The sequence below is a fragment of the Larus michahellis genome, chromosome 1, assembly GCF_964199755.1.
Source record: "Larus michahellis chromosome 1, bLarMic1.1, whole genome shotgun sequence".
Classification (NCBI taxonomy): Eukaryota; Metazoa; Chordata; class Aves; order Charadriiformes; family Laridae; genus Larus; species Larus michahellis.
The window spans coordinates 67,863,638-67,882,958 of NC_133896.1; the positions used below are offsets into that span (position 1 = coordinate 67,863,638).

At 48.7% G+C, this 19,321-nt stretch overlaps 1 protein-coding gene across 1 annotated transcript in view; it reads right to left on the reverse strand.

The window, feature by feature from the left end:
* Positions 1–19,321, reverse strand: part of CACNA2D4 (calcium voltage-gated channel auxiliary subunit alpha2delta 4) — a 132,408-nt gene that overhangs the window by 12,111 nt on the left and 100,976 nt on the right. Inside the window, exons 28-35 of the mRNA XM_074584261.1 lie at positions 15,737–15,798; positions 14,560–14,574; positions 12,583–12,627; positions 11,586–11,648; positions 5,076–5,146; positions 4,163–4,238; positions 2,283–2,335; positions 1,243–1,298 (exon numbers count right to left, since the gene is read on the reverse strand). Of these exons, the coding sequence (XP_074440362.1) occupies positions 1,243–1,298; positions 2,283–2,335; positions 4,163–4,238; positions 5,076–5,146; positions 11,586–11,648; positions 12,583–12,627; positions 14,560–14,574; positions 15,737–15,798 (441 nt within the window). The remainder of the gene's footprint in view (positions 1–1,242; positions 1,299–2,282; positions 2,336–4,162; positions 4,239–5,075; positions 5,147–11,585; positions 11,649–12,582; positions 12,628–14,559; positions 14,575–15,736; positions 15,799–19,321) is intronic.

Consider the following 19,321-nt stretch of genomic DNA (forward strand, 5'->3'; position numbering starts at 1 on the left):
AGCAGGACAGCAGGGAGAACCCCCCTCTCTTTTTCCTCACATCTCCTCAACAGACTAAATGAAACTGCAGCCGTTTAGCCTCCACAGCGGCTCCCTGCAGGAACACCAGCTCGGTCTGTCCTCCAGAAAGAGCAGTCCCTCCTGCCCTGCCTCAAGGACTGCACTTGCTCATCTGACTCTTCCCCACCCATTTCTGTGTGGGGCACTCCCATTACCCTGATGTGGGTTAAGCTGAAGCCAGGAACACACAGAGGATGGCTGCAACTACTACCGCCATCCCTGGCGATCCCCTTTGGAGGAGGTGAGCGGGACCTAAACAGTACGCAGACATTGGGCTGTTTCTCTGACCAGAGGGAAATTTTGCTTTCTAAAAATGACTGTTTCCCCATTATTCCAGGAGAGTTCAGTGCAGAAGACTCAGTCCCACAGTTAGCAGGGAAGGTACCCCTGTGTCCGCTAAAAGCACCATTAGTGCTGAATAATTAGCAAGGATGTAATAATGGCACCTACATGGCTGCACAGAGCACTCCTCAACTTTCCCTTCGGGTCGCCTCAGGGCCATTAACATCCCTCCTGCCTGCGGGGCAGGGATGGGATGGGAGAGACTCCCGGGATGTTTTTAGCAGGGCAGGTCATTGGATTTCAGCCCAGACATACCCCTCTGCTGCACTCAGCTGCTGTGCAGTACCATGTGCCATCGTCTTCTCTCTTCCAGAGGGTCCAGTGGGCAAGTGAAGACCCTCGATGTGTTATGGAACCTTACAGGTTTCTGGCTAGCTTCTGGGACCCCTGCTAGGCTCCGGAGAACCTGCTGCTCCAGCCCTGCTCTGTCCTGTCCTGTAGGCCACCCTCAAGAAAGAGTGGAAGGGAGTCTTTCCAACTGAAGGGCTTTGCAGCTGATGGTCTCTCTCATCCCACTGCATGTAGGGTGGGGTTCCTTGGAAAGAAGAGCCTCCCCCAACCCTGGCAGTTACCCAGAGGAATGCAAGCAGCATGCTCCAAGCCGCACACACCTCACCCTGACCCCTCCAGTGCTGTGGCACCATGAAATGGGGGTGAGAGTCAGGGGAGATGGGGTGGTGGCGGGACCTGGAAGCTGGATTCCAGCGTCCGTGGAGGGAGAGGTGGTGGGGCAGATGGCAGGCTCCTCGTGCAAGGCCAGGCTTCCCCATCCAGCTTCTTCTGCCACCAGTGGCTGTAACACTCATGTGCTATGGGGCGGCTGGACTCTTGTGTACTCACCATCTGCCAAGTTGTCTGAGTGCCAGAAGCTACTCATGTTAAACTCCAAAAGGAAGCTGTCAAAAGAGCAAGAACAGAGGATGCTTTTTCAGCAGCCTGGAAGGATGCAGGTGTCAAGGAGATGGCCCCATCACCCGGCGAGTATCAGTTCTAAAATGTTTACTATGAATTTGCTGGCAGTGGAAGTCTGAGGTTTTTTTTTTTTTCAATTTTGTTTTTCTTTCCTCTCTGCATGATGAGAGTGTAGCTTTGTATCATGGGATCTGGACTGTGGAGTAACTGAATGGGCTTTTACCTGAAGTACATACTGTGCGGGGGCCTTGCCAGTGAAGGAAGGACTGAGTATGGCAGCCCCCGAAGCTGGGAGGGGATTCAGTCACTGTGAGACCCACTCGAGGAGCAGGCATGGATGGCCATGGGGGAGCCCATACTCAGGCTACATGGACATCACATTGAATTATTCTGAATTACGCTCAAGCCCTAGGAGCTGGATCTTTTCCACACCTTGCCTTTTGCACACCCGGCAAGCCGAGCAGCATCACTTTCATCCTAATTTGAACTTGAACTCCGATTCCCCCCAGCAGTTTGAGGTGAGCTTGAATTCAGAGCTTGATTCAAGGCCTCCCCTCTCTCCTCCTTTGCCTGTCGTTCAGACCTGAGCTCCCTGGCTTCCTTCCTTCAACATTTGCCCCCGGCAAAGCGAAGGTGCTCATTCGCTCATCACGGGCAAAGGAGACAGGCAAGAGGACTTAGCATCAAGGATCCGCATGGGGCCCCGGGAGACCCGAGTCCTATTTCTGACTCTGCCACTTTGTACTGAGTGACTTCAGGTAAATCCCAGACCCACTCTGGGCCTCTGCCTCTCTGTTTGCAAAATGGGAATAGTAATAGCTTTCTGTCTCCCAGGAGCGAGGCGCTGAGCTGAATGTCAGGAGAAGGCTGAGAGCAACGCCCTACGCGGGGGCCTCCGCTTGCAGCTTTCTCAGCTCTCACCCCCGTTGGTCTGAGCCTCCCAAACACCCCCATCTTTTGGTACTCACATGAGGAAATCACTTATCAGCCATTTCACTGCAGCTAGAAAGGCATAAATAGGCTGGAGAACAAAAGAAGAAATGAGAAATACCATAAGGACCTGGTCAGAGAGTTTATAATTGTTATGCAGGACCCCAGGTTTCAGACCAATTCCCTCCACTGATCAGAGCTCTTGAAGACAGGCTGGAAATTCGAGGCCTGGGCATCACTGGTAAATGTTCAAAATGCATCAAAAGCCAGCAGAACTGCCTCGCTACTAATAATATCTTCTCACCCGCTCCCCATCAGGGTCAGGGAGTTTATCACAAATGTATGAAGGACTTTGAAGATGTAATTGCTTGATGATTTCTCTCCAGTATGGACGACCTTGAGAGCTCACAGCAGGAGAGAAACACAGCTAAATGGGACACCACCAGTTTAGGATGCTTTTATATTCTGATAGCAAGTGGTGTTTCTGGGACAAGCTACAGCATTGCCCAGGATTTAGTATTATCTGCCACTGATTGATTATGCTTAACTGTGCTTTCATCCAGCTTTTCCTCAAGATGGCATGACTTCTATCATCTTCCTGCTTTTCAGCTACAAATTGGAAATCCAGCATTGTCCCAGGGACAGTTCATCTGCAGAGGATCCTGCTGCTTCCTTTCTTCGTGGTAACCATGTCTAATTTTCATCTCTCCCTCTCATAATCATGCCTATACCCTCAAACCCAAAACAGATGCAGCATTCACAGGACACAAGATAATGTTCCATTACTGCTAGCTGACATACCTTCAACCAAAATAAGTCAGCAAATAGTAAAATGTATAGATGGTTGGGAATTTGACTGATTTTTCCTTTGAATGGTACATACAAAAAATGGACTTTTCTTCATTTCCTTTTGGAGGGTTTTGCTAAGAGCAGAGAGGGAGAGATGAAGGCTGAATGCTCACCCTTTTATTCTCTTCCCAGTTCACCTGGTTCTTGGCAGTCCATATTTTGTTACATTTCTTTCAGACATCAAAATTCTTGAGGATATGATCAAGCAAATATTTTCACTGCAATCAAAATATTTTATCTATCCAGCTTAAGTATAGCTATTGCCAAAACTGAGAGAGTGTTAAAAAAATATAACACATTATTAGAAAGTAGGATTTTGTTGAAAATTCTTTTACTGGAGAAAGCTGACCACGTTATGCTGTACTATGTACTTCCAGCACACCACATTTTAAAGTATAAAAAACCCCCCATCATAAGAGCAATAAACACACCCCTGCTTAGGGTTGCTTCAGCTAGTTTGAAGTGGCCTGAGTGTTGAGTAATTAGTTCTGCCTAGTCAAGGCCAGGTTAGGAAGGTAGAGCGGGATTATTAGCTTGTATCTGACTAAAGAGAGGTTGCATCTGGGTACTGGCAAAACTGTACACTGTGATAGCTCGTGCCCTGGGCTATCAGCGTTTCTCAGCAGCGTTAACCCCCTCTCCCTGTTACTCCAAGCCCACTCATGCTTCCCTGAGACGCTGACAGCTTTCTCCCAGATGCTCTGTTCTCAGACACTGCAACTCTCCTTTTTTGAGCTGCTGACTAAAACCATGCCCTGTAAAAGCATTTCTGTTCATTTCAGCGGTAAGCTGGTTCCTCAGCTTTTAGAAGCAGCTTGGCATAGTCTAGTTATTGTCCTTTCCCTGGTCCTTCCAATTTTCCGTCAGATCCTATATGCCAATAGAGGGCCAAATCGGAAGGCACTGTCAGTGGCCATCACTGCCTCAGAAATCTGCCTTAGATGAGTCTGGACATTCCCATCACTTGAAAGCAAACAGCTGCTAAGCTCTTTCAGGGAACGTGCTACATCAAGGTGTTGGAGACGTCCTAGGAGAAAGCCTCCACAGCCAAGCCTAGACAGATACGTACGCTGAGCAGAGGCCGGGCACCACTGTGGTGGTGGTAGGGTACTTTGCACATTGCTTGATAATCATACATGGTCACCCTGCAATCAAAACAAAACCAGCAAGCAGTCAAAACCAAGCAATGCAACTGCCTAGAGGACACACACATCAGCGTGCACCACTTATTCTAAAAAAAATCCTGTATGGAAGAACTAAAGCAGTGGCCTGCTTACGCGCGTCTTTGCTGTTTGGCCAGTGCTGGATTTCGCAAAGTGAGCAATACAGGCTCCAGATTAATGTAAGTGGGTCAGCGCAGGAGGAAAGATGGCCCTAATTTCAGATGGTGAGTAAAGCAGGCTCTGAAGCAGGAGAATTATAATTGTATCATCTACCTCAGGTCCCCCTAGTTCCTGTTTTCAAGCCACTGAAACTCTGAGGTCTCTTTTGACATGGTCTGGAGCAGTGGTGAGACAAACAAAGGTATTTTTAGGAGAGAGAGAAATGTGCTCAGCCAGCTGCAACGCCACATCTGAGGGGCTCTCAGACAACTGCTCACAGAAAGGCTTTCCAAGTGGCAGTAGGAACTGAAGCACTTCACTCAAAACACCAAGAAATGTTTCCCATAGCATCTTGCCCTGGAAAAGACAGAGGAGCAGCTGCTTTCTGGCCTCACGGAGATCGGGAGTAACTGTCTCTCTCAGTGCTTTGCAGCAGGTGGAAGAGCAGGAGATGAGGAGAAACAGGGTGTGTGGTGGCGATGGCTGAGCAAGTCGGGGAGGGGGCAGGTAGCTAAAGGAGCTCTTGTAGCAAAATAAGAGCGCCACGTGCATCAGCATGTACATTTTCTCCTCCTCAAATGCTGATTATGGGGACCAACATGTTCTGACCCACACACCAGCTGAAGAAAGAGAAGTACAGCGCAGAGATCCCCCACTTACCGCCTGAACATGCCCATGTTTAGCAGCTGGGTCATTACTGAGCCATCCACTGCACCAAAAAATTTTCCAGTCTGCAAGCACAAGAAAGGAAAAAACCCAGAATAAACTGTCAACAGTAAAATTTCCAAATGCTCGATGGTTCCAGACGATCCAGTTTGTCTGGAGGCCTACTACACATAACGAGTGCTTTATAAGGAGGTAATGCCGAGCTTTGTCCTTTGGCGGGCTGGAAAGCTTGAGGGAGGACTTCCCCCATCGCCAGCTGGGCATCCTGCACCATTCCTAACGCACTTGGAAATGATTTAGCCCACGTAAGTCCCTGCAGCTTGTGACAGAAAAAGGCAGACTCTCAAGCTGCAGAGACCCAGGCACATTGATTAACTGGGAGCCTGGGCTCTCCTGTGGGTTTTTGTGAATCCATGTTCTCCGGATCTGAATGCCTGAGTCTCTTCCACTTGAGTCTCTCTGCTAGCCTGCGGCTGCAGTGGCTTCAGAAATCTCTTCTCTCCTGCTGCCCTAGGCGAACTGACTCTCCACGCCTAAGTGCACCACAAACATTTATTTAGGTAGCAAACACAATTTTACAACTCACTGCTGTGCAAGTTCCGAGCAGGCAGTAACCCAAACGACACAACACATCCCGACCCATCCTTACACACTAGGCATTGGCACAGCCAGGGCTGTGCTACCACAGACTCCACCCTAGCAGAAGTTGCATTTGGGGAGCAACACCCCAAATCCCACTTCCATGCCTGGACTAAAAGTGGAGCTAGCGGCCCTCTGGTCCCATTTACATTTTGGAGTCAATAACCTCAAATACAGTCCCAATCCCAAATCTGGGAACCACTGCTCTAAAGCCTTCTTCAAACAAACAACAGCTCTGGCAAGCCTGATTACTAAACCATGACAAATCTATTGAAAAAAAGCTTCAAATCTGCCAAGTCCGCTCCTTTGTTTGCAAGCAAGTAAATAAAATACTCGTAAATAATAAAAATGGAGATACAAGCTGTCCTCCGTCTATTTTCCTGGCCCACGGGTCTTAACCCAGTAAATAGTTCCCATATGTTATGGAAGTGTTCACACAGTTTGGGGAGACATTTTACTTTTCCACTGATAGGCTAGCAGTCATTTAGCACGTATTAGCAGACGACAGATGACTTCATTTATTTGAGTGGGGCATTTCCACTAAAAAACCCCAAACCCTTAGGCAGATTTGCCTAAGATCATATGGTAATCACCTAACAGTAGTGTTACGTGGTTATGAGCCTCTTCCCAACAGGCTTTAGAAGGCGTTTCGCTGTATAAATCGATACATAACATCAACTCCCTTTCGAGCATCTAGGTTGTAATCGTCTCAGACATAGTCAAATGTGTCTGAGCAAGCGCTAACTTTTTTTCACCTCCCTCGCTCTTTCAATCTGATTAGGGTGGCGAGGAGGCCAGCTGCTTCCATTTAATACCAGTCTGCAGTCCCGGCAGGAGCCCGAGCCGTGGGATTTAACGCAGGGCAAGCTGCAGCCGGTGTGGCAAGGGCAGGGGGGTCACTACAGGACTATAAACGGGGCCCACTCTGTCCAGAGATGCTGATGCATGACCAAATTTCTCCAGGTAGGATGTCATTCCTATAGGTGCAAGTATGAGGCGCTGTTAGTGTAATTGAGAGTAAGGCCTAGGGAATGTGTTCAGAAAAGCATCAGCAAACTGGCCTTTAACACGGAGTCAGACATTCGAAGCTTGGTGCTGTTTCAGGTGCCCTGTGCAGATAGTAACACAGGAAAGCATCACTTGGCAGAAACCAAAGCAGTCCTGTACTGAAGTGACATTTTGCAAAGCAGCTCTCATTGCAGCCTGCTTCCTCCTGTCGCTGGCTGCCGCTCTCCCAGACATCCCTTTGCCGTGCTTCTCCTACCTCCCAGCTCTGGGCAGATTTCCACAGGCCCTTGCACTTCCAGAGTTTCACAGCACAAAGCATTGCCTCTGACATCCTGCATGACACATGCTGTGTCACATCCCCCTGCAGTTGAGAGCATACAAGTACATACGCAGGCTATGCGTGGAAAAGAGCTGCATCCCGGAGCACACATATGGCTCAAAAGGTACATCTCTGCTCACAGATACGTATCTGTCCATGTTTTGCTGGCTCGTTGAGCAATTTGCACTTTTGGTACACACAAAAGCTGTAGACAAATGAGACCTGCCAAATGGGACAGGGTTTGGCCAAGCGGGCAGTGTGGCTCAATGAAAGCCAGCCCCTACTTTTCCACAGCATCTGGTGGGATCTTGGCCTTTTAGCTGTCACCCTGTACCCTGTCCTTGGAGTCCCACCTGGGCAGAGCTTGCAGGCATACCCTGTAAGATGCCTCAGGGAGAAGGCAACAGTCCTAGAGAAAGAGGTTTAGCGAGTGAGAGGACATCTGGATGCCAGTGGGCGGAGGGACCTCCAGACCTGTGATCTGCAGCTGTACCTCTGGCTGGCAGCGAAAGGTGGTGAAAACCTCAGGAGCAGTCGTGGGGCCATGGCTGCAAACATGGGCAGAAATATAGCGTGGGGCAGCCCTCACTGCAGCACAGCCTGGGCCTCCCACTTACTTTCCCTTCCTCCCCTGCCCTAGATCTTCTGGTCCTCCTTACCCACTCCCTTCTCCTGACTCTGGCTATTAACTTTTCGTTCGCTCTATGATGAGTCTGGATGGGGGGATTAGCCTGAGTTAAGAGATTACCCATTCTTCCCCAATTAATCCTGCAGGGAGCTTCCAACTCGTCGCTTATTAAAATCCTGAGTCCCTCTTTCTTCCTTGGTGGCTTCTGGCTGCCATAAGCTTCCTGCCACCTTCAGGCAGAGGTTATTAGAGCTGATCCCCCATCCCAAGGGTGGAGGGGGTCAGAGCCTGAGCCAAGCTGTCCTCACCCTGAATTTGCATGAAGCCTCTCTGATGTCCAGTGTGGTCACCCAGGGAAGGAGGTGTGGGCAGCAGGTAGCCCTGGGCAGGCAGCAGGCTGAGTGCACCATAAAGCACCTCAGCCCCAAGGGAGCGAGCAGATGGAGCAAAACATCTCAGAGCCCCCCGAGCGGGTCTCTGGCACCAGCTGCTTGCCCAGGGGCTGTAAGGACACAGGCACTTTGGCACCACTCTGCTGTTCTTAGCTTGCACTTTGCCCTGGGAAACAGGTGTTTTGGGCATGAAAGCTCCTCGTCTGCCTTCCTTGGGGAAACAGGGATGCATGTGGGGCCCTGATCGTGCTGGAGCCACCTCAGGCTGTGCGACACAGCAGGGGCGGATGGCACCGTGCACCCTCACTCCTTCAGCATCTGATAAGCTCCCTCCAATCCCAGCCGGCAGGGCAGAACAGGCAGTGTGCAGGCAGGCTGCCCTTCTCCCTGCCGCTGGGCTGGAATGCTGACGCACGCAGCTGAGACACTCGTGCTGGTCCTGGTGTCAGGTATGAGGCTGGGAGGGAGGGCAGCAAACTAGCTGACTTCTCCAGAAAGGCAAAAACCCCACAAAAATCCAGCTACGGGATTATTTTTTTTTTTGCGGTACGTTAAAGGATGCACTGAGGGAAGAATGTGGGATGAGGCAGGGAAGGCCACCTAGCAGCAAGTGATCCCACGCAGGAACATTCAGGTAGCCAGGCTATGAAACCCAGGGTATTGATTTAATGCTGATGCTGCTGTCTTGAATTCTCTGTAGAGTTTAACAGTGTGGACACTCATGGTGCCACTAGGAAATAAAAGCAGTAACTGAAGGAAGATAAAGAAACCAGAAGAAAAGTAGTGGTGAACTCTCCGAGGTCAGGGGAGGTAACAGCTCGAGGAGATGACAGCTCTTGTGCCTGCCAAAATGCCTGATCTTGGAGGCATGTGGATAATGTTTATAATATACCCAAATTCAGTATAATGCCATGTTTGGACCTGGACAGGCTGGATCGATGGGCCAAGGCCAATTGTATGAGGTTTAATAAGGCCAAGTGCCAGGTCCTGCATTTTGGTCACAACAATCCCAAGCAACGCTACAGGCTTGGGGAGGAGTGGCTGGAAAGCTGCCCAGCAGAAAAGGACCTGGGGGTGCTGGTGGCCGGCCAGCTTAACATGAGCCAGCAGCGTGCCCAGGTGGCCAAGAAGGCCAACAGCATTCTGGCTTGTTATCAGTAATAGCGTGGCCAGCAGGAGCAGGGAAGTGATCGTGCCTCTGTACTCGGCACTGGTGAGGCCTCACATCGAGTGCTGTGTTCAGTTCTGGGCCCCTCGGTACAAGAGGGACATGGAAGTGCTGGAGCGTGTCCAGAGGAGAGCTACCAGGCTGGTGAGGGGTCTGGAGACCAGGTCATATGAGGAGAGGCTGAGGGAGCTGGGCATGTTTAGCTTGGAGAAGAGGGGGCTGAGGGGAGACCTCATTGCCCTCTACAACTACCTGAAAGGAGGGTGTAGAGAGGTGGGTGTTGGCCTCTTCTCCCAGGTGAATAATGACAGAACCAGAGGAAATGGTCTGAAGTTGCGGCAGGGGAGGTTTAGATCAGATATTAGGAAGAATTACTTTACTGAAAGAGCGGTCAGGCCCTGGAACAGCCTGCCCAGGGAGGTGGCTGAGTCACCACCCCTAGAGGTATTTAAGAAACGTCTAGATGTGGCACCTCAGGGCATGCTCTAGTGACAGAGATTGTAAGGGGTTTTTTGGTGGGGTTTTTTTTTTGTGTGTGTGTATGGTTGGACTTGATGATCTCAAAGGTCCTTTCCAACCATGAAGATTCTATGATTCTATGATTCTGCTAGTCAGATCTTTCAGAAATTAGCTTTTTGAAAAATCCATTTTCCATAAGGTGCAGAAAGAATACTGAGATAAAACCCAGGAGGGCGGCTGCTGAGGATGAACAGTAGACGTGGTACCTAAAGGGTGTAGTCACCTTTACCTATGGACACATGCCACAGGACTCAGTAAAGCGCGTTTGAAAATGCAATGGGGGTCCTTGGAATATGCGTCCCTTGATATCTGTCTGTATCACCCACTGCTACGGCTATGTTGGTGAGTCATTTTGCTTTATGAGCCTCAACAGTTCTCATCTTGGCCTCTCTGAACTTACTGTTTAGCGCCTCCAGAATTCACGATCTCACCTTTTTCTTTTGTCAGCCTACTCTGAATACGCTAATCAACACAAGTCCAGATGGAAAACCACGGGACTCATATAGCTGACGTTTTCCATCTAAATATCCATCTAAAAATTCCTCTTCTTTCTTTTCTGTCCCATCTACTTTGAGATCAATGCCACTACTTCACACTTCACTCTTTAACCAGAACTTCTTTAACAGCATCTTGTAAGGGAGTCTGTTCAAGGCTCTTAGAAAAACTGAAATGCAGTAGGTCATCCATTTTCCCTTATCTCCTGATTTACTCACACTTTCGAAGAACTATAGCTGATAAGATAGGTTTTCTTCCTTTATGGAAACTGTGCTGCTTGTCCCAATCACATCCATCGGGTGTTCTGTTACTTTATTTTTAATTTCCATTTCAACCTGTTTGTCACATCTTGAAGAAAGGAATTTCTGGGATCAGATCTACTGCCTTTCGGAAATACGCTTACAGTATTTGTTAACTCCAGTACTATGGCAATTCTAACGAAACTCCACACTTCTGTCAGTAACAAAACTGCTTCATTTCCCATTTTTTCTATAGGCCCACTCTTGCTATTGACTTACAGCTTTCTAGTTTATGAGACTGTTCCAACACATCGCTTTCTGACACTCAAATCTATGGCCTTTTCTTTTTTTGCAACAAAGAGCTCTCTAGTGAATTTACTGGAAAGCAGAAAAGTATAGCTAAACCACACAGTGGCTGGCAGTGTTGACTCTACCCAGGCAACACTGGATGTCACATCACAAACTGTGCCCCTTCAGCTCCCTGGAAATGGTCACTGAGGTGCTGGCAGCAGGAGGAAAGGAAGTAATTTTTGTTGCTTGTATTTTTATTACTATTCGGAGTCTTTTTCCTTACTCCTTTCACGTCTGTGAGTAAATCCTTCAGCTCTTCACGTGTGCTCCTGTTTCCAATTTGCTTAAATGATTTCGTCTTCCTTTTTGCCTTTGGCATTTTGCTCTTACCGTGCCCTCAGCTGCCTTTCCTGAAGAATGCCTGCTTTGACTTCAGAGGTGCTCAAAAGCATGCTCCCCTCCCTCCCCTTCCCCTCCCCTCCCCTCCCTTGTCATGGCACACCTGCCTTCTGGGACCGTCTCAGATCATCTTTCAGTAGCATTTGTGCCAAGGGAAAGGAGTCTAATTTCCTTACTTCTGATAAAAAGATATTTTGACTAGTTCCTTCCTTATCACAGCAAACTCCTTCCTTACCTAGGATGTGCTGTCACTCTGCCGAGAGGCTTCCCCCTCCCTACACAACTGAATTTAATTATACCCCCGCCACCCTTGTTACACAATTGAACTTCATTTGTTTTAACCAGCTCTGGGGGGTTATTTAAGAACAAGCTAAGCACATTCTCCTTCTTCTCTTATGCCCTCTTACCTCTGCAGGTCTTTTGGAAACAAGTATAAAGCCGTTATTATCAATGAGGAAGCAATTCAGAATCTGCAGAGATGAAAGAGAAGCAACATTAAAGACAGCTTTTTTCCATGGTTGTCTGTTTGCGTGCAGGATGGAGCGGTGTGGGCTTGTGCTTATGGCAACAGCCTTGGCATTTCCAGGCTTAGCCCCACAGCTCAGCTACCACTGGTTTTAGACAATTGACTTTTCCCTCTCCGCCTCCATTATGAGGTATTTACTTTGTGAGCTGCCTGTGACAGAGATTGTCCCTTGTTGGGGCTGTGTGCAGGCCTAGCAGGCTCTGAGACACACTTAAGAAGACGATACATCCTGCAGGAAGTGACAGGATATTTGGAGAGTACTTCTCTTTAATAAAATGGTATCTAATGCTTTCCATCTTCAGACTTCAGTTTTATAACCACTCAAGAAACAACCCTCTCCTCACTGCTGAGTATTATCAGTGCTGGTCTTATTTTTATTTTGCAGAGCAGGAAATGGAGGCAAAGAGTTTAGATGAAAACCTTCAGGTCTCACTGGGATGCAGAGGAAGTCCTATGTGAACAGAGAAGGAAAATTCTCTGGTGATCCCACTCTCCAGGGCAGAGGAGCTCCTGTCCCAGATATGCCTGAGGCCAAGGTTGAAGCCGTGGAGGAAATACAAAGTGGGGTGTCCAGCGTGCATGTCATGCTGACAGCCACTCTCTTTGGCAGTGCTGGGATGCCAGTGAGACAGCTTTAGAGGAGATGGACTCTCCCTAGAGTCACTGGCTGGAATCCCCATGCTCCTGCTCATCTCACAGCTAAGGGGAAGTCCTGAACTGCAGGTTTGTCTCAACACCATGAGGTCCTGCCCCAGCTGTGCAATCTCTTGTGAGGAGACGATGGGCAATACCTGATTTTTTGGGAGACAAAGATCCCCACAGAGTAGGTAGTCAATCTCACCCACCACAGGTACAGAGAAGAAATCTGGGCAACTTACGTCATCCTGACAGCTTAGTGGACAGGCACCGTCCAAGGCACTGCACTGGAAAGGAAAAGCAGGGCATTAACCATGGCATGATCTCATCTCCCAGTCTCCCCATTGGGATTGCCAAGCTGAAGGTCTCCATACCAGCACCTCTGAAATTTAGCTGGTGTTTCCACCAAGACAAGCTTGACAGCATGCACCAATACCACCCCCCAAATTGGTCACTTGTGGCTCTGTGTACTTGCCATCTCTCTGAGTAATGTCCCCTTTGCTGAGGGCTCTGATCCTGCACCTGCCTCCCTGAAACACTTTTCAGCAGCACCTATGCACTTGGAGCAGAGACCTATTAATGAAGGGGGCAGCATCAAGCTCTCTGGCTGTGAAAGCAATGGTTATTGTGCACCGGTGAGAAACCAGCATGCATTTTAGCGTCTGCTAGTATCTGGACTAAACACATGGCATAGTATTTTAGATCAGGATTCTTCCCAGGCAGCGATTTTTTTGTTGTTGTTGCTGTTGGTTTCTTTATTCTCCAGACAGCTAATGATAAAATCGGATGTGAATGGTGCTCTTGTAGCCCAAGGCACCATCCATTTGTTTCATTTAGGATTTCTGTGTACCACACTTGGCATGTGTTTCACAACACTGAACCGGGTGGGGACACGAGGGGTTAAGTGGTGAGTAACAAAGCCCTTCAGGTGCTTATTGATTTAATAATTGTTCCGAGTTTGCCGTGACTGTGTGTGTCTGTCTCTTTGTGTTATTTTTTAATGCTATTTTCTCTAGCAGCAGAGGCAAGAAAGCTGACATGGTGTTGCCATTTCTGTACACGGGGTCCCCTTCCTGCCAGAGGTTTTCTGGGGTCAGGGAAGGACACTGACGTGTTGCGTAGCCTGTCTGCTCCCAGCCAGCTGCCCATTATTTCCACACAATCCTTATACATAAACCCCAGCGCCCTTGCGGGGTGATTCTCAGTAGCAAGAGGTGAATTTGTCATTTCAAACCACAAGACTATTACTTTCAGTTAGAATTTGTTTCTCTTCTTGAGTCTTGCAGAACAAAGCCAATAGTTTCAGGTTTCCATCCACCCGCTCAACTTCAGGGGAAGTTCAGAGGTGCCTGATTTCGTTTCAGGCCCTGTGGCTTTGCAATATCGCATGCTCATGCTCCAAACCTGACTGGCTTTTTGAGGCTCTAGGGATGACAGCTCAAAAACATCCCTTTACCCACAGTTGCAAGCATCGTCTCACTCTTGCCTCACCACAAAACAGCATTGGGTTGCTCTGTCTCCCTGGACGTATGCATAGAGGAGGCCCTGTACTTCATCCCTGGGGGGTTCCTTCCTTTGGTCAGCGGGGATAATACCACCACAATGAACCACTATTATGGCCTTGGGGGATAAAAAATACAGAGCCCAAAGCTTGGAAAGCAGAACAGAAACCCAGGTGAATCAGAACGGTTTCCCACAAGAAGGGCCCGTGTCTCAGAGCATCTTCCTTGGCAGCGTGAGGACTGAGTTGTGCTGTTGCTGCTCTTCCAGACCTGGAGAGGCTCCAGCCATGCCTGGTGCTGGGCTGGCCATGCAGCAGTGGGACCACGGTGAGGAGCCCAATCTGAGAGCACCGGTGGCTTGCAGGGAGCCCCTGAGTTGGGGGGAAGAGCTGAACCTGAGCTCCCTGGTCGCTCTGAGACCACATCTACTGCCTTATGGGCACAGTTCCCCCCTCAGAGACCAACCTACCTCACACCATCCTCCTGCTGTTGGTCAGGTCTCTGAAACGCTGTGACCTAGAGCAATTTCAGCTTTGCCAAAGACACTTAATTACTGTGAAGACAAACACAGCCTATGACAGGCTTGGACTGTCTCCAGTGATTACAGACAAGGGACAGTGCCTATAATATGCTGGCATGCAAACGACACAATTACGAAGCCGAGCTGCGGCGAGGCACGCCGGGATGCCTCCCCATCCCCAGCTTTTGCCTACTTACATCACTGTCATTGGGCTGGGAGACGGGAGGCACAGCGTGGACATCCAGAGTGGCACAGCATGCGGTGAAGTGAGAGAGAGAGAGAAAACAAAATCTGTTAGTCATTCCTCTGTCAAATGGCAGTCACGTCCTGGGAAACCATACACAGACTTTTTTCATACCAGCACCTACCAGGGCCGTGGCATGCAGGCGCTTGGCCCACAGGCCTCCTTTCAGCTTCTTTAATAAGCCTTCCCGTATTCCCTTAACGCCCATGTGGGCTTGTTTATGTGAGAACTACCTGGGTATGGCCCTCAGGAGATTTTTTAAAAGGAAGCTCTCTGCTGATGCTTCAGGATGTGGTCACATGCTTTGCAGAAGTCTTTTTAGCTCAGGTTATGCTTACATGATCTCCCACCTTCGAGGATGCCCCTGCCACCGCGGCCAACTCTGTGCTTTTCTGTTCCCCGTGTGTGCTTGCTCCCAGTGAGCAGCCTCCTGCCCTGTCTTCGCTGTCATCCCCGTCTGATGACAGTTCCCTCTCCTGACAGCAGAGCCGATTCTCCTGTGTGCTGCTTCGGTCCCACCAGTCTCACCCCTCCAGTATCCCTCCCTGAAAGCAAAGCCTGAGGGGAAAGCCCCTGGGTGGGAAGGGAAAGGTGTTTCACTTTTCCTGTCTCTCAGACTGGGGGACTGTTTTAATTATTCCACTTCTCTCAGTCCAGCAAGAGTGTCCAAAATTAGGACAACACTGAAAGCTTATCCCTGGAGCAAATATTTTTTATTTTGGCAAGCTGGTAGCATTTTGTTACCATTATCAAGATGACAAGAGAAGGCAGTAGATTTTTTTTTCCATGTGCCCAAAATTGCAGATTTCCATGAGGTTTCTGAAAGGCTGAATGAGCACAAAACATATTTCAACAATTAAATGTGTCATACACAGCAGAGCTAATGCCAGGCCAGGATGCTGACACGGTCAACATGGCATTTGTGGAACAGACTCGCAGCTCACACAGCATTAGTGCCGTCAAAGGATTACAGAAATGTGCGACTTCAAACTTACCTATTTCATAAATCTTTTAATATGAACTTCACAAAAGCCGTCATCAAAATGCCATTGTATGTGATGTAACATAGCATCGACCTAGCTGACGAAGAGCATTAAATTATCTCTCTACACGATTGCTAACGCTCTTACCTGTTGCATGGCCATCCAAAACTTGCGTTGGAGCAAGTCCAGCTTAATTTGAACACCCACAGCTACAGGAAACAGAAAAGAGGGGAGGGCAAAGAGGAATGTGCGAGAGAGAGAAAGACAAACACAAGTTAGGAAAGGAGTGATGGGATGGAAATCGCAATTGCAACCTGCTTCCAAGTGTGAATGATAAGCATTGGGGGATCAGCGCTGAGTCAGACTGCCAAGTGAGAGTCAGAGGTTTTAACAAGGTAGAGGAAAAGGGGACGCTGACTGCTGTACCGAGGTACTGACACCTCTCTCCCACTAAACACTACGGAGCTACAAACAAATTACCAACGACAAAAAAATCCCAACCAAAAAAAACCCAGGAGAGCAAGCGCGTGAGCTTTCATCTTTTGTCTTTTGTAGATTTAGCTGGCCAGGATGGATGTTTCTGATCACCCCAGCCTCAACTCCTGCACCCCACAGAATCAATCAGAAATAAAGTAGGCCAGTGTGAGGAAGGGATTCATTTGAAAACCCACCTGTCTCAAGGGGAGACCACAGCAATTTAGATTTCTCCTAAGCCACTATAAAAGCACAAAAATATGAATGCCACTTGACGGAAAAGTGTTGATTAGAAGTAGTGCTTCGTGACCCAGTCCCAGCCTAGTGCACGCTCTGCTAAGCAAAAGAGTGTGTGTGTTTCTTAATGAAGTGCGTCCTAATTTCTCGGCTTAATTTCTTGTCTATTTCCAGCATGATGTTCCTGAAGTAAGGCAGAGCTCCACAGGAGAAGAAGCGGTGCAGGGTCTCCCCGACAGAATAACCTAGCTGTCCCCGGGTAGGTTGCCTACAAGCACACGTAATAACCAGTGCAGTCGTGCGCAGCCTGGCACGGTGACGGGGAACAACGGGGCTGTGTGTCAACTAGTTGAATCTAAGAGCTCTGCAGGAATTACAGCCACAAGCAGGACCTTGAAATAGAATATAATGTGCAAGTGAGGGAGAAAAAGAAGTACAGAGAGGAAGAGTCTGAGCCCTTTTTCACAACCACCAATATCGGGTGGATGAAATGTTGCTGTTTCTACAGATTTCCTCTGAATTAGCAGGAGCTTCAAAGGGGAGAACAGATCCTTTAAATCTGAATCACGCCATGTGGGTGCTTTTAAGTTAACAGTATGATCTGATGCTCTAATTCCGATGTGTACGAATTAAATCTGGAGTATGCAATAATATATTTTCTTGCAGCTTGTACAGACCCTGGCGCCTGGCATCAGCTCTGCCTTTTATGCCAGTGTCAGTGTCCTTCTTGTCACATTCCCATTGCTGGCACATCTTACAAAATCCCATTCACAGGCACATTTCTTATCCAGCTCTCCTTGCTGTAGACTGAATATGACCGACTGTATGTGGGGAAATGATTTTGTAGAGCTGCCTTGCCCTACGCCTCACAGAGCACAAACCAGATAAGACAAAGAATGCAAACAAAGGAGAAAGGATGGGGCTGAGTCCAGGCCAGGTGAAGATTCGTTAGCTTCAGTGGGGCTATTGCAGGCATGTTTTGGCTTGGTGCCCCTGCTGACAAATCGGCAGTCCGTGGCAGAAGGCAAATGGTGTTGTTGCTGCCAAGTTCAATGAGGCCCACGCATCTGATTTGGTACGTAGCTTTAAATAAATTCATCGCTATCCTTTAAAACCATCTCAAGAAAGAGCTATTCTCCTTATCAGAGCAGATCACATCAATGGGACTGAACATTACCCAGGACATATAGTTTTCATGAGACTTGAAGAGGAGTTGATACCTACATAACTAACATTGCAATGCAGAGACTTACTCAGTTTTGCAAGTGGGAACATTTATCCTCAAATTGTTCTTCAAAAGGAGCTTCACCCCTGATTGTGAATCCTTGCCTCTGCCCAGGAGGCATAAGTAGCATATACCGAACTTGGACAGAGTTGCCTGCAACATGAGGAAAGAGAGTACCTGGGGGCTTGCACTGGTGGGTGGTGGCAGGGACAGAAAGCAGAGTCTCCCAGCTCTCTCCTTCCTTTTTCCACATTGCTCACAGCCATGTCTAACTCGTTTGTGCCGTCTGTCAGCAAGCCTTGTCCTTTGGATGCAATCTTTGCAGCCCTAACCTCTCTGTAGGGCTTGCTCTTACTCATCTTCTCTGCACCAGCCTTTTTTTTCCTTCACAGTGGTCCAGCACGCATTTCTAGCTATTCCCCATGGAGCTGCAGTGAGCACCACACTCCTCCTCACATCACAGCACAGTCTGAAGAGGTCACTGAAAGCAAAGCTGGGGGCTATTCTGCCTTGCAGCTAGGTTTGTCTGTCTGGATGGTTCCCATCACAGGGAACCATACTACAGGGATTGGTCCATGCTCCTTCCTGGCAGCACAGCTCCTCGCCAGTCAGGGTGGAGTGGTGAACTGTGAGAAGCTTCCGTGTATTCAGGTGACCTGAGGAAGACGTGTGGACTGAGGGGAAAGAAGGCACAAAAATCCTCCCAGTGTTAGCAACAAGTAGCTGTCTGGGTGCCTTTAGGCTGTTGGTGAGGATGGGTAGAAAGAAGGAAAGCAGTGATTCAGTCTGAGGTCAGGATGATGCTACAGCTCAGGTGAGAGGGAGAAAACTGGAACAACCAAGCTTGTTCCAAAGTATAACTGAATCATTAATCAGCCTTTTTGCTCTGGTGTCATAGAGCATGCTGCAGGAGCAGGAAGATCTGTGGTCCAGGAAATGATGAGTGGCCCTGGAGTGCAGCATGACGACAACTGTAGAGTCCTCGGAGAGACCATGGCTAATAGTTTTACTCCTACTAATGTGCAAATAACGCGTGCAACTGTGGCTTCCCAGCAATGAAATAAAACACAAGGACGAGCGATGCTGCACACCTTGTACAGTTAGGTGTTGCTTCACCACGTTGACGAGCTACCCAGACCTGTGCACGACCTCCCACCAGCAAGCACCCTGCCTGCAAGCCCAAGCGGCGCCTGCTGCATGGCTGCAGCTGGGTTTCTCCGGAGTCGTGTGCTGCCATTCACCGTGGAGAGAAGAACCTTCCCCTCCACCTGTTCATCCCTCCGTCGAGCATGTCTGCCTCATTAGCTCATCCTCTTCTTGTCTCTCTGTCTGCCTTCCCCGGCTTGTCTCCTTGATTATCCATATGCTGTTCTCATAAGGAGCTTTCCCCAAAATTTAATTCTTGGGCCTGCCACACAACAAAAAGGCATAGCAGAGCTGCAAGATTACATCCTGCTTATCAAGATGTACCTTACCATTCAAAACCTGTTTTCACGGCTGCCGGTTTGATGGTTAAATAAAAACCTGCGATTCAAATGGGAGAATGTACCACAGCAGCAGGGCAGCCCTGCCTGCACTGTCCATTTGCAGTCCCCGTTGCCTGTTTCTGAAATATTCCCATTTTCCCGCTCAAGCCAGCAGTGCAGCTGCCCCACTCACAATTTTACTTGGAAGTCCACTAAAAATTTTATTTAAAAAATAACTTCCAGGCAGGTTAAAAAGAACAAAAAGTCCAAACCAAGGGCAGCCTGCCTATGCTAGTGGACCTGACAAAAGAGGCAGTTCAAGTGGATCAG